The sequence below is a fragment of the Oncorhynchus clarkii genome, chromosome 12 (genome assembly GCF_045791955.1).
Source record: "Oncorhynchus clarkii lewisi isolate Uvic-CL-2024 chromosome 12, UVic_Ocla_1.0, whole genome shotgun sequence".
Taxonomy (NCBI): Eukaryota; Metazoa; Chordata; class Actinopteri; order Salmoniformes; family Salmonidae; genus Oncorhynchus; species Oncorhynchus clarkii.
In genome coordinates, this window is record NC_092158.1 from 40907487 (window position 1) to 40923025 (window position 15539).

Sequence of the window (15539 nt, forward strand, 5' to 3'; positions counted from 1 at the left end):
AAATACTTAATTTTCCACCATAATTTGCAAATAAATTCATAAAAAATCCTACAATGTGATTTTCTGGATTTTTGTCCCCCTCATTTTGTCTGTCATAGTTGAAGTGTACCTATGATGAAAATTACAGGCCTCTCTCATCTTTTTAAGTGGGAGAACTTCCACAATTGGTGGCTGACTAAATACTTTTTTTGCCCCACTGTAGTTGTTGTGGAATTGTTCAATTACTTGCTGATATTACTGCACTGTTGGAAATAGAAGCACAAGCATTTCGCTACACTCGCATTAACATCTGCTAACAACAGTTGAAGTCAGAAGTTTACATACACATTAGGTTGGAGTCAAAACTCGTTTTTCAACCACTCAACAAATTCTTGTTAACAAACTATAGTTTTGGCAAGTCAGTTAGGACATCTACTTTGTGCATGACAAGTCATTTTTCCAACAATTATGAGATAGCTTTAGAAGCTTCTGATAGGCTAACTGACATCATTTGAGTCAATTGGCGCTGTAAAATGTAGACCTCCACAGGTCTGGTTCATCCTTGGGAGCATTTTCCAAATGCCTGAAGGTACCACGTTGATCTGTACAAACAATAATACGCAAGTATAAACACCACGGGACAACGCAGCCGTCATACCGCTCAGGAAGGAGATGCGTTCTTTCTCTTAGAGATTAACGTATTTTGGTGTGAAAAGTGCAACTCAATCCCAGAACAACAGCAAAGGACCTTGTGAAGATGCTGGAGGAAATAGGTACAAAAGTACCTTCAGTGGGGAGAACAAGTATTTGATACACTGCCGATTTTGCAGGTTTGTAATTTTGTATCATAGGTACACTTCAACTGTGAGAGACGGAATCTAAAACAAAAATCCAGAAAATCACATTGTATGATTTTTAAGTAATTCATTGGCATTTTATTGCATGACATAATTATTTGATACATCAGAAAAGCAGAACTTTTTAAGCAGAATATTTGGTAAAGAATCCTTTGTTTGCAATTACAGAGATCATACATTTCCTGTAGTTCTTGACCAGGTTTGCACACACTGCAGCAGGGATTTTGGCCCACTCCTCCATGCAGACCTTCTTCAGATCCTATAGGACATATGTCAATATGTCCTATATCGACATAACCTGAAAGCCCGTTCTGCAAGGAAGACTGCACTGCTCCAAAATCGCCATAAAAAAGCATATGGGGACAAAGATCGTACTTCTGGTCTGACGAAACAAAAATAGAACTGTTTGGCCATAATGACCATTGTTATGTTTGGAGGAAAAAGGGGGATGCTTGCAAGCCGAAGAACACCATCCCAACCGTGAAGCACGGGGGTGGCAGAATCATGTTGTGGGGTTGCTTTGCTGAAGGTGGGACTGGTGCACTTCACAAAATAGATGGCATCATGAGGGAGGAAAATTATTTAGATATATTGAAGCAACATCAAGACATCAGTCAGAAAGTTAAAGCTTGGTTGCAAAAGGGTCTTCCAAATGGACAATAACCACAAGTATACTTCCAAAGTTGTGGCAAAATGGCTTAAGGACAACAAAGTCAAGGTATTGGAGTGGCCATCACAAAGCCCTGACCTCAATCTTACAGAAAATGTGTGGTTAGAACTGAAAAAGCGTGTGCGAGCAAGGAGGACTACTAACCTGACTCCGTTACACCAGCTCTGTCAGGATGAATGGGCCAAAATTCATCCAACTTATTGTGGGAAGCTTGTGGAAGGCTACCCGAAATGTTTGATCCAAGTTAAACAATTAAAAATGCAATGCTACCAAATACTAATTGAGTGTATGTAAACTTCTGACCCACTGGGAATGTGATGAAATAAATAAAAGCTGAAATAAATAATTCTCTCTACTATTATTCTCTCTACTACATTTCACATTGTTAAAATAAAGTAGTGATCCTAACTGACCTAAGACAGATTAAATGTCAGGAATTGTGAATACTGAGTTTAAATGTATTTGGCTAAGGTGTATGTAAACTTCTGACTTCAACTGTATGTTTATGAGAACAAAAACAAAAACATTTTATATCTAAGGAAGTCTCAAGGTTTTTCTCGTCTGAGGTAGAGGATATCATGAAGCTGCCGACCACACTATCTACCTAGAGAGTTTTCATCTATATTCTTCGTAGCGGTCCATTTACCATCACAAACCGATGCAGACACTAAGACCGCACTCAATGAGCTGTATAGGGCCATAAGCAAAAAGGAAAACGCTCATCAAGAGGTGGCTCTCCTAGTGGCCCGGGACTTTAATGCAGGGAAACTTAAATCCCTTTTATCTCATTTCTACCAGCAGTTTAAATGTGCAACCAGAGAGGGGAAAAAAACCTCCTGACCACCTTTACTTCATACAAGGAGACACGTACAAAGCTCTCCCCCGCCCATTTGGCAAACTTGACCATAATTCTGTACTCCTGTTTCCTGCTTATAAGCAAAAACTAAAGCAGGAAGCACCAGTGACTCAGTCAATAGAAAAGCGGTTAGATGAAGCAAATGCTAAGCTACAGGACTGTTTTGCTTGCACAGACTGCAAAATGTTCTAGGGTTTTTCCGATGACATTGAGGAGTACACCACAGTCACTGGCTTCATCAATAAGTGCATCGATGACGTCGTCCCCACAGTGACTGTACATACATACCCCAACCAGAAGCCATGGATTACAGGCAACATCCGCACTGAGATAAAAGGGTAGAGCTGCTTCTTTCAAGGAGCGGGACACTAACCTGGAAGCTTATAAGAAATGCCCTCTGACGAACAATCACAGGCAAAGCGTCAATACAGGACTAAGATCGAATCGTACTACACCGGCTCCGACACGCATCAGATGTGACAGGGCTTGCAAACTATTACAGACTACAAAGGGAAGCACAGCTGAGAGCTGCCCAGTGACTCGAGCCTACCAGACAAGCTAAATTACGTCTATGCTCGCTTCGAGGCAAGTAACACTGAAACATGGATGAGAGCATCAGCTGTTCCGGATGACTGTGTGATCACACTCTCCGCAGCCAATGTGAGTAAGACCTTTAAACAGGTCAACATTCACAAGGCCGCAGGGCCAGACGGATTTCCAGGACGTGTACTCCGAGCATGCGCTGACCAACTGGCAAGTGTCTTCACTGACATTTTCAACCTCTCCCTGTCTGAGTCTGTAATACCAACATGTTTCAAGCAGACCAACATAGTCACTGTGCCCAAGAACACTAAGGTAACCTGCCTAAATGACTACCGACCTGTAGCACTCATGTCAGTAGCCATGCAATGCTTTGAAAGGCTGGTCATGGCTCACATCAACACCATTATCCAAGAAACCTTAGATCCAATTAAATTTGCATACTGCCTCAACAGATCATGCAATCTCTATTGCACTTCACACCTGGACAAAAGGAACACCTATGTGAGAATGCTATTCATTGACTACAGCTCAGCATTCAACATCATAGTGCCCTCAAAGCTCATCACTAAGCTAAGGATCCTGGGACTAAACGCCTCCCTCTGCAACTGAATCCTGGACTTCCTGACGGTCACCCCCAGGTGGTAAGGGTAGCCAACAACACATCCACCACACTGATCCTCAGGGATGTGATCAGTCCCTTCCTGTACTTCCTGTTCACTCATGACTGCACGGCCAGGCACGACTCCAACACCATCATTCAGTTTACAGATGACACAGCAGTGGTAGACCTGATCACTGACAATGACGAGACAGCCTATAGGGAGGAGGTCAGAGACCTGACGTGTGGTGCGAGGACAACAACCTCTCCCTCAACGTGATCAAGACAAAGGAGATTATTGTGGACTACAGGAAAAGGAGGACCGAGCATGCTGCCATTCTCATCGACGGGGCTGTAGTGGAGCAGGTTGAGAGCTTCAAGTTATTTGGTGTCCACATCACCAACAACTAACAAGGTCTAAGCACACCAATACAGTCTAGAAAAGGGCACAACAAAACCTATTCCCCCTCAGGACGCTGAAAAGAATTGGCATGGGTCCTCAATCATCAAAAGGTACAACAGCTGCACCATCAAGAGAATACTGATGGGTTGCAACACTGCCTGGTATGGCAACTTTTCAGCCTCCAACCACAAGGCACTACAGATGGTAATGGTACGGACCAGCCATCCAGGACCTCTATACCAGGTGGTGTCAGAGGAAGGCCCTAAAAATTGTCAAAGACTCCAGCCACCCTAGTCATAGATTTCTCTGCTACCGCACGGCAAGCAGTACCAGAACGCCAAGTCTAGGTCCAATAGGCTTCTAAACACCTACCCCCAAGCCATAAGACTCCTAATAAAATGGCTACCCAGACTATTTGCATTGCCCACCCCACCCCCTTTTACACTGCTGCTACTCTGTTATTATCTATGCATAGTCACTTTAAAAACTCTACCTACATGTACATACTACCTCAATTGCCTCGACTGGCCGGTGCCGCCGCACCGGTACCCCCTGTATATAGCATCGCTTTTAACTGCATTGTTGGTTAAGGGCTTGTAAGCATTTCACTGTAAGGTCTACACTTGTTGTATTTGGCACAAGTTACATAACATTTGGTTTGATGACTGAATATTGATGAGAGCTGTTAGCAGTTGTCGATGGATATTGCTTGACTGTTTGGATGAGAATACATGAAATTATGGAAAGCAACTGCTGCGCAATTACTAATTACCTTAAATATGCTGAGATGCAGCTGCACCTGGGGTTCAGCGATTGCTGCTGCATTTCTTTCATTGTTTGAGTATACAATGACTTGGAATGGCTGGTAGTAAAGGGATATGACAGCATTCCGGTGCCTCGAAATGAACACTGGTTCAGACGTGGTGGTTTAAGGGCTTTCAAAGACAATCAAAAGCTTGGTTTTCAATCCCAAAATGTAAACTGCACCACAAGAGGTGGGGGGGATTTGAGTGCAATCTATGCATTCACAGTGACTATGCAAACAGCAAAATCAAACTACAGAACCCTGATAAGATCAGAATTTAAGCGGGTCAAAAAGTTACAGGGATTCGAGCGGATGACCGGATTTGGATCTATTCGATTGTATCAGATTTTTTTTCTCAATCAAATCTGGGTGGATATACTGTACAGTGTATAGTCACAACAACCCAACATATATTGAGTTTCATTACCATTTGAATATCATACCTGGTAATTCTTGTTTAGAGGCTCCTGTAGAAGGAGAAACCAATGCATGAAACCATCAGGACAGATTAGTACATGTCCACTGGCTTTTAATGTTGGACTTGCGCAATTGAATTTTGAACAGGTTTTGTATAATGCCATGAATGAAATAGAGCTGTGCTTGCTTTTTAGGTTTCCTATCAATATTCAGGACAGTGATGGATCGGTCAGTAGGCACTCTGAGTGACATACCCTGTCCATCACAGCTCAGGCCCCTGGTTGCAAGCCTCCCCTGGTCCCCAGACACCAGTACCTGCTCTCCCTCTGTGAAGATCCTGCGGCCAAAGCTCCAGGTGATGGTGGGGGTGGGGTCTCCTGAGGCCTCGCAGGTCAGGGTGATCTGCTCCTCCAGCTCTGATGCAGTCTGGTTGACCAGGTAGGTGATCTTAGGTTGCACTAGAGAAGGTAAAAATACAATAAATTGATGGATGACAATGGAATACATTACTTGTATGCACATTGCTATAGTAAAACCAATAAAACCAATTCTAAAGCCCAAAACCACAACATTATTTTACCACAGTTAATAGTAATTATTTTGCTCTCACCGAACACATTCAAGCTAACTTCCTCCTCTTTCTCCCCGGCCTTGTTCCGGGCGATGCATGTGTAATCTCCTTCATCCACTTTCTTGACATCTTTTATTATCAGTTCCGAGCCGTCGTTGTTCAGGCCGTACTTATCGTCCGACTCAAGGACAATGTTGTTACTGAGGGGGGAAAGGCAGAAATGCAGAGTTCACGTCACTGATGTCTGTCTCCACAACATGAAGGTAAAAATAGTCGTCTTCACTCTGAAAGTATGATATTTTTGGGGGCCGTATCTCAGTAGAGCAGCTGGTAAACAAAAGGCCTGGCTCAGAACCATAATGTCACGTTGGCATGAAGAGATTAGGGAGAGGTGCAGGGAACACGTAATAGTTTTTTTTATTATTCCCCAAATGACGGCGTTGAAACCCAAACCCAAACAAAAGAGAGAGGAGTACCTTGAATAAATAACACACGGGACGAGACCCGTAATCATCTGCACAATCCACAAGGGCACGAAACCCAAAACACACAGCACAGGTACTCACACGCACCAACGGACAATGTAACAATAAATTGACAGCACCATGGTGAACAAAGGGCACATATATTCCCTTTGTACAAATACAATCAGTGGGAATAGGGGCCAGGTTTGCGCAATGAAAGTTCCAGAGGGATCCGTGACAGTACCCCCCACCCCCCCCCTGCTTGCAGCGCAACGACACCGGTCTTGGTGACGATCACAGGAACGCAGTGCGGGTCGATGAGGACCCGATGCAGCTGCCGAAGTTGCGGCGGAGTTGCGAGCAGTAGCATCGGACAGACCGGTTGTGGTGGTGTCGGATGGGCCAGTTGTTGCTTCTGAAGTTGCGCCATCGGACGGACCCGTTGTGGCGCCCCAGCGGCGCCGGACGTCCCAGTCACACCGTCGTCGGACGGGCCATTCCCGCTGTCTCCCTCACTGGTCGATTATTCTGTCACTTTGGCATGAAGAGATTCGGGAGACAGGCGCAGGAATGCGTAATAGTTTTTAAAATTATACTCCAAATTACAGCATGCTGTGTAAAGGCACGGGGACGAAGACCAAATAAACACGTAACAAAAACACAGGGTTGAAACCCAAACAGAGCCAGGAGTACCTTGAATAAATAACAAACACACATTAACACACCGGACAAGACCCGTAATCATCTGCGCAATCCACAAGGGCAAGAAAGCCAAAACACACAGCACAGGTACTCACACGCACCAACGGACATTGTGACAATAATCGACAGCACCATGGTGAACAAAGGGCACATCTATACAAATACAATCACTGGGAACAGGTGCAAGGTGTGCACAAGGAAAGTTCCAGAGGGATCCGTGACACATAAAACCAATGTCTTTAGAGCTACTGACCAGACATCCAGGACAGAAAAAAATATGTTTTTTTCTTTGTTTCTCTGGCTCTGCTTTGTTACCATAGCTGCATCATGGCTGTTTTACAAAGGGACTACATCCATAGGATGGTGATACACTGTATGATGTCAAGTTAAGGAATTTCTTCGGCACTCTTGACCGAGCACTCTCTTTGAACCATGACATGCCTGAGCCTCCCTTGAACTCTAAATCAGATGTGCACACACTGAGTTTGGACTGCGGTCCCACATCTGTATGCTTCTAAGAGCTTCAATCCTGAAGCAGCCTCTAAGGGATACCAAATGACAGGCCTGTCGGCGCACAGGAAATAAATAAAGAATGTTAGGAGTTTCTGCCCCCCTACTCCCTCCCTTCACCCTACCTCGCTTGTCTCCTTCCTCCTCTGGCGAGGCCCAGCCCTTACGGATTCATCTCCTCATCCTCCTATCCTTCTCATTCGTTTACACTCCAAGAGGAGCTCGAGAAGCAGTGTTGGAATTATTCTCATACTATGCTAGAGGGCCCGTTGTGTCAACAGTTCTGCTGAGGATATATCAAACAAATGAGCTTTGGCCATCTTCAACGTACTACATAAATATAATTCAATACTGTTGACCATCCTCTTATCATGAGAATGCTGACCAAAAAAAAAATGGAAAAAAAGTTAAAATAAACAACCCTTATTCACTTCACAGTCACCTCCTCAACCAGTCACAACAAGCCAGCTTATTTATGCTCATTAAAAGACAAGGTGGTCAGTGTGACGTACCGGGCCCAGGTGACTGTGGGTTCAGGGAAGCCGTCAGCGTCACAGGCCAGCATCACAGACTGGTTGACGTCCGCCGTGGCATTCATCTCCGACTGCCTGGTGCGGATGCTAGGGAGCACTGAAACACAGACAGACATGGATACAAGCATTACTCAAAGATACAGAGGTCACACGTGAGTAGGAAATAAATTATACTAAGATGATACTAAGATGAGACATTTTAAGGGTGTTATATGCTTGTAAAAAGTCTTAAAATGTATAATCAGATCATGATTCACTATACTGGTTGATCAAGTATGATAGGAGAAAATACATGTTACTGTATGCTTGATACAGGCTTATTTTCTCTGTCATAATTCTGTAATGGTGCTCATAACAGCACAGTATTGCATTTATAACTACACTATATTCTAATTGTGCTCGGATGCAAATCCCATTGCGAGAGCATAGGCGGTGAACGAGGGGTAGGGTGAGAGGGAGGATGTGGTACTCACCGTTGACGATGACCTTGATGATCTTTAGGTCAATCTCTCCCCTGGTCATTACACGAGCCTCACAGGTGTACGCCCCTTCATCTGTTTTCTTGATGCCTCGGATCTGGAGGTGGTTGTTGGTCAGGATCTTAAATCGAACTATGAAAAACCGCAAGAGAAGGAAACAGAGAAGGGTCATTTATCCTTAACAGTGGGTGGTGTAGGTTTAAGACAAGGCAACATGGTAAAAGCACACATACTGTGCGACTTCAGGAGGCATGGTCTCCGTTACAGAGGAATGCTGTATCCTCAGCAGCAATATAGCTAACAATGTAAATGCATTGTATGAGTTATTTCTGGTGGCTGGAAACATAAGGAGGGGTGGAGAGAACATACCTTTTTTAAATAGGACCATATGATAGGGTACATAACTCAACATCAGAAATAGATTGATCTGTAATATTAGTGGCATAAATTCATCAAAAGAAAGCTCCATCAACTGAAATAATGTATATTTACCTATGTTCAATGTTTATTTAGAAAGATGAAATGCCATAATTTTCACTGTGATATTTCTTTACATTGCTCCACAGAGCATTGCCATGACATGGTGCCTCTAACAGCGTTGTATACGAGAATACGTGTCTAATTCTATATCCTTTATATCCATACTGTAGTAAATGTGGTAAAGCATGGTAATGTAAACATACAGATGCTGAAACCACTACTACTTCTTGAATTGCGTCATCGAGCTCTACTATGTAAATATTCTATGAACCCTCTAAGTTCAAACATCTGGCAGCCAGCGTATAAATATTGTATGGCAACTGTGTTCTGTTAACCCTCTTCTGAAGCGGTGCCAGATGTATATCTGGTTTACTGAATGTGTATTTGGGCAAAAGCTTTGAATTCATTAACCAGACTTTTTAAATAGCTCTCTGAGCTGTGAAACACATATTTTCATGAAAAATACTTGTAATTTGAGCTATAAGCACATGCAGCTTTGATAAGGAAAAGGTTAACTGGAGCAATGTGGAAAATGGTATTTACATAAGCAGTATGGGTTTCAATCTGGGCTACAATTAGTGGTTTTCCAGTGAAAAACACAACCCGTCCAGGGTCCAAGAAAACACCACACACCAGAGCGCTGCGGTCACCCTTTGCTTCCCAGTGGTTGCAAGAGGGAGGGGTCCTCTAAGGTTAAAATAGTGCAATATGGAGAGAAACAAAATCCTTCAGGCAGCATCCCACTCGACTTGACTAAATAGTCTAAATATGAACTCTTCAAAAATGATTTCACAACCGACAACAACCATTCCTCCTGATCAAAAAATATATTGTTTCCTGTTCTCTCTTCATCCATTATGTCAGAACACTTGAATTACCAAAAGGCAGGGCTGTGCACTTAGGGAGGGAGCGAGTGAGTGGGGGGGTGAATGAAAAAAAGTTGGCAGATAGATGAAAGCAAATAAAAAATAATAAAAAATGGTAAAGGGGAGAGCCGCATGACTCTGGCAGTAGGCAACCCACACATTGGCACATCGAACTGTGCACAAGCCTTACCGTCTTTTGCAACCTGGATCTTTGAGCCTTTGTGCTTCCAGATGATGTCAGCAGGAGGCGAGCTGACGACGTCACAGATGATGTCAGCGTCATCTCCTTCATTGAACTCCTGTGGGGAAGGGGCGTTCTTGAAGGTTATCTTTTCTGTAGGGGAGAAGAATAGAAGTCCACCGTCAACTGGATTTCCTGAACCAGTCAACAAACTTAATTAACCAACATGTTCTATGGCAAGCACTTTCTTTGTTACCCAGTCTATGCATTTGAAAGAGTGCTAACTGTAGTGGCATTCCATCTGTTCAGAAAGAATATACTTTATACTATACAGTTAGTATAGTTGTATATGCTGGTTCTCTAAATGAAGATACAATGTTGGATACCATTACAATGATACTAGGGCAAAGATACAATCAACAATACCGTATATTATTTTTCCAAGACCTGCTCACCACTCCAAGTCAGTATCAGGTAATCCCAACAATAAATTATCAGCATACTGCAGACCTGCAACAGGTAACCCTCATTGACTCTTGTTTTAACTCACGTCCTCGCTCGATGCATAAGCCCAATGGTTCAGTTCTAGACAATCTTGTACCTATACCAATTCAAACCAATCCTATGGCATTTTCAAATAAGGGGTTACCTACTGATCATAGCATGCTTGTATTAGAGACTTCATCTGACCGGTCTTGGATTTGTTAATGTAAATGCAAGAAGTTTGATTTCAAAGGTGGAATCAATCCAATGTGGACATTCTGGTCATTTCTGAAACTTGCTGATGTGTCTGTCAGTTTATAATGTTTCCAGATTAGACAGAATTGGGGGTGGGGGTGTTGTCATATTTACAAAGGACAATTTTGATGTTTCTGTATCTCTTGCTACCTCTGTCCCTAAGCGTTTTGATCGGCTCGCTCTTAATGTGGGCCGTGGTCATAATAACCAGCAGACACTAGTAGGAGTGAACTATTCTATTCATTATGGTCAATTTTAATATTAATTAGAAGACTCCAGGGTCAGATACGCTGAAATATATTTACTCTGAGCTAAACCTGTCTCAGCTGATAACTGAGCCAACACGGCCGAATCCTAAAGAAATTGGACAGTGCGGTTAGATTAACAATAATTTAAGCTTTCTGCCCATGTAAGACATGTCCTGGAAAGTTTGTTGTTACTGATGTGTTAATCACATCAGCGCACGTTAACTCAATCGTCCCAGTATAGGGACATCGATCCCTTACAGGTTTTAGAGAAACAGATCTAGTCTCTCTTGTTAGTAGGAAGCAGATGGTGCAGTCAACCTTTGTCTGTTCTTGATTATGGTGATACTATTTTTCAAAGTACAGTTGCCTCTACTCTTAAATTCCTGGATGATGTTTTTCATAGCGGCCTTTGTTTTTAATTACAGGAGACAGTTTTATTACTCATCACTGTATTCTTTCCCAAAATGTTGTGCTGAACCTCTTTGAATTCACATAGATTTCATAATTATGCTCTGTTTGTTTACAAATGCCCTGCTCCTCAAGCTTCTGACTTACCTAACTTCACTGTTCAAATTTAAAATGACAAGTTATCAAACCCATTCACAAGGTTGGTTAACTCTGGACACCCCTTTGGCGTTCACAGAATTAAGTAAGTTATCCTTTAGATTTCTTGAGCCACATGTTTTGAATGATCTCCAAAATGCATTTTGAATAGATGCTTTAGTGTCCCTAGGGCAGTTCAGGCAGAGGACAGAGGATTTTTTTATAATGAAGAATGTGTTTGTTTTAGTTGAATGTGTTTTCTGTGTATTGTGTATATTTGTCTTTGTCTGTGCGATATGTGTTGTGCTTTATTATAATTAGTTTCATATTGTATATGCTTTTTTATGCATTTTATGCAATTGCATATGCAGGGCTCCCTCACAAAGAGAGACACTGGTCTTAATGGTGACTCCCTGATTAAATAAAGGTAAATAAATAATGTGGGAGGCCAATTGAAGTAAACAAATATGAACAGAATATGCACATCATTTTAAATTACATTCTTCAAAATTACATTGTGCACTCCACAAATATGCACAGATAATACAGTGAGAGGATTTCCTTTAGTGGTAATCCGCTAAAGTACAATGAAGAATAGGACCTTGTTTCAAGCAGTTTGAGAGGGAACTTACGGAAGATTTTAACGTTGACGGTGCCCTGAGACTCCTTGTCTCCATTTTTGGCAACACACTTGTAGATGCCGGCATTGTCCACGTTGGCGTTATAGATCGTGAGAGTGGACGAGGACTCGTCGTTGCGGTTCACGAGGATGTCCTGTCGGTTCGGTAGGAGCTTCTCGCCGTTCGGGGCATACCAATCAATGTCCTTTACATCTCCGACAACTGAGGGACGAATAGAGGCAGGGTGGACGTGTGAGTAGAGTGCGAATGCACTGTTTATGTGTCTACAGCAGTTAATATGATTGACAACAGAGAAGAATGTGCTGCTTTGCGAGATGTGTCTGAGGTATGCATTATAGCTTTTTTTTTAAGGTTAACAGGCTTCTCTACTTAGCAAAATAACATCCATCCTAATGCTGTTTAAGTCACCCCTGCAAGATGAGAATATGTCATGAACATGAGATAAAACCTAAAAAGTAAAGTAGGCATAATGTCACAACATCTCACTCTTAACAAAGACGTGAATATCCTGACAAACTAGACCGAGTAAACATTGTTTTGGTACAAATGGATTAATAATAGGCCAGCATTCCCTAGGGCTACCTGCTTCAAGGACTCCATGCATTTTTTATTACATATTTGCTCAGATGATGTACTACCTCAAATAAAATAAAATTACAAATGAAAACTTGAGAAGTTCTATCGCATTCTCCACCATTGATGTTTTGAAAGGGCAAAGCAAAGTCACGTGTCCTGGATTCTTTCACTCTCTCCTCATTCATAATGGAATAAAAAAGTGTTGAGAAAAACAGTATTTTGCAGACTTTTTTTACTGCAAAAGAAGTACACAGCTGGCCACAGTTATTTTCATTCAAAGGAAACATCATTAAAGTGAGATGGTTTCATCTTTCTACCACGACATGTTGAGCCTCTCTTCTGTCTTTGCTATTCCACAATAGGACGCTGACCTGCAGCAGTCTGCCAGTAGTGTGGGGGAGAAGGGGGGGGGGGGGGGGGGGGGGGGGTGTAACAACCGCAGTTGCAGGTTAGCATCCCGGGAAGCCCATGCTACTGCATCCATGAAAACTGCTGTAGCACCTGCACTTTATTTGGAATCCTCTGTCCGAATACAATAGCTAAGTGTGGGTTTGCTGTTGTGGAGGCGATGGTATCTGTACCACACCTACCTTCACAGAGGAAGAATTTTGACTCCCCCATACTGATCTCTCCTTGCATCGGGGTGATCTCCACCTGCAGGGAGGCTGGAAGAGAAAAACACAGAGAGCAGGTCTCAGAACAGTTAAAGTAAACATTTGTTTAGAAAGAGCAGGTCCTAGAGCAGTTGTGCCCAAGGGGAGAACGACTATGACAGGATGACACAGGGGCAAAGCACAGTGAGGCAAGGCAAGACACACATTTGAATGCATCAACAATTTGACTGAACATCTGCTGCTGATCAACCTGAGATGAGTCGTTTCCCACCTTTCACTTTTCCATATGATGCTGCATTTATGCCGTTATTTGGATTTTGTTGACAAACAAGCATTTTATTATTTGCATGACAAAGTCAGAGTTGGTATGCCAAGACAACAAATGGAAACACATAAACCCACATTGTAGGCTTGTAGGCCACAGTAGCATGTATTTTTGGACCTCTAGATGTGTAAATTGTCAGAGACTTGGCAAGGTCCCAGCATTGCTAGTGTGCATGTGATATTGGGCTGTGTAAACCAGATGCAACCCGGATATACTCTAGACGGCCCAAGAATCGACGTATGCAAACGTGAGTAGATTTAGTTGAAAACAACGGGCGGACATCTTGGACGCAGTCTCCAGTTCTTTTATACCTCAGTGGCAATTACTCAGGGGTCCGGCGACTTGATGATATTTTATTCATTTTTTAACCTTTTAACTAGGCAAGTCAATTAAGAACAAATTCTAATTTACAATGACGGCCTACCAAAAGGCCTCCTGCGGGGCCTGGGATTAAAAATATATTAAATAAAAATATAGGACAATACACACATCATGACGATACAACACAACACTACATAAAGAGAGATCTAAGACAACAACATAGCATGGCAGCAACACATGACAACACAGCATGGTAGCAACACAACATGACAACAACATGGTAGCAACACAAAATGGCAGCAGCACAAAACAGGGTACAAACATTATTGGGCACAGACAACAGCACAAAGGGCAAGAAGGTAGAGACAACAATATATTACACAACTGTCAGTAGTAAGAGTGTCCCTGATTGTGTCTTTGAACGAAGAGAATCAGATAAAACTGTCCAGTTTGAGTGTTTGTTGCAGCTCGTTCCAGTTGCTAGCTGCAGCGAACTGAAAAGACAAGCGACCCAAGGATGTATGTGCTTTGTGGACCTTTAACAGAATTTAACTGGCAGAACTGGTGTTGTATGTGAAGGATTACGGCTACAGTAGATATCTCAGATAGGGGGGAGTGAGGCCTAAGAGGGTTTTTATAAATAAGCGTCAACCAGCGGGTCTTGCGACAGGTACACAGAGATGACCAGTTTACAGTGGAGTATAGAGTGCAGCGATGTGTCCTATAAGGAGCATTGGTGGCAAATCTGATGGCCGAATGGTAAAGAACATCAAGCCGCTCGAGAGCACCCTTACCTGCTGATCTAAAATGGCACCTAAAGCCTCGATTTTCACTCAAGACTAATGAAAGTCACCTAACTGAGGTATCCCAGTGTTATCTCTTTTTCATCTTTCACAGACTGCACACTCAGGAAGTGTAATTCCATAAATCATAGCGTGTTAGCTTCCTGAGATGCTACCTAATACATTTCATCTTTCTGCATCAGCTAAAGCAGGTGACACAGATGAGATTTAGAATGTACCGGAGAGAAGCAGCTGGTGTTTGTTCTCTTCTGCTTTGCTGGATAAATTAAAGAGGAATCAACTCCCAACTTGGTGAGAGACAAGAGAGATATACTCAACATTTTCATACCTGAAAGATTTACATAATCTTAACCCTAGGTGTGCCGGGACGACAGCAGAGGACTCTTTCTTCAAAAGTTCTCTGATCTGCCATGGCCTATTTTGGAAATGGTCTCCTCACAAAACAGGTCAGGCACTCTCTCTGCCAAGATCTGTGCCTCAAGAGTGAAGCACAGAGTGCAAAGCCGATACAACATTGAATCCTAATATGAACTTAACATAAGATTTACCATGACTAGGATGACACTATTCATACATTGTCTCTCTACCAACCCTGATAGATGTCAGGTTGAACCCAGGTGATACTCAGCTCAGCTGCATTCAACTGACCTGATTCTGGGCTGGTACCTCAAACTGGCTGTGCAGCAACCACCAATGCATAATGCTAAAGCTAACACATAGTCGACTAGGAGGGACACAGCGGTGGCTGTCTGTGCTGTGCTTTTTAAACCCTCCCTCACAGTATGGGAGACTGACAGCGCTGTTAAACTTCAGCTA

At 42.8% G+C, this 15539-nt stretch overlaps 1 protein-coding gene across 6 annotated transcripts in view; it reads right to left on the bottom strand.

Moving 5' to 3' along the window:
* The window catches only part of LOC139423206 (neural cell adhesion molecule 1-like), a 304932-nt gene that overhangs the window by 75729 nt on the left and 213664 nt on the right, over window positions 1-15539 (bottom strand). For all 6 annotated transcript variants that reach the window (XM_071174946.1, XM_071174944.1, XM_071174945.1 and 3 more), the window contains exons 2-8: window positions 13251-13325; window positions 12076-12285; window positions 9924-10067; window positions 8382-8519; window positions 7888-8005; window positions 5739-5899; window positions 5444-5586 (exon numbers count right to left, since the gene is read on the bottom strand). In XM_071174946.1, coding sequence (XP_071031047.1) covers window positions 5444-5586; window positions 5739-5899; window positions 7888-8005; window positions 8382-8519; window positions 9924-10067; window positions 12076-12285; window positions 13251-13325 — 989 coding nt within the window. The remainder of the gene's footprint in view (window positions 1-5443; window positions 5587-5738; window positions 5900-7887; window positions 8006-8381; window positions 8520-9923; window positions 10068-12075; window positions 12286-13250; window positions 13326-15539) is intronic.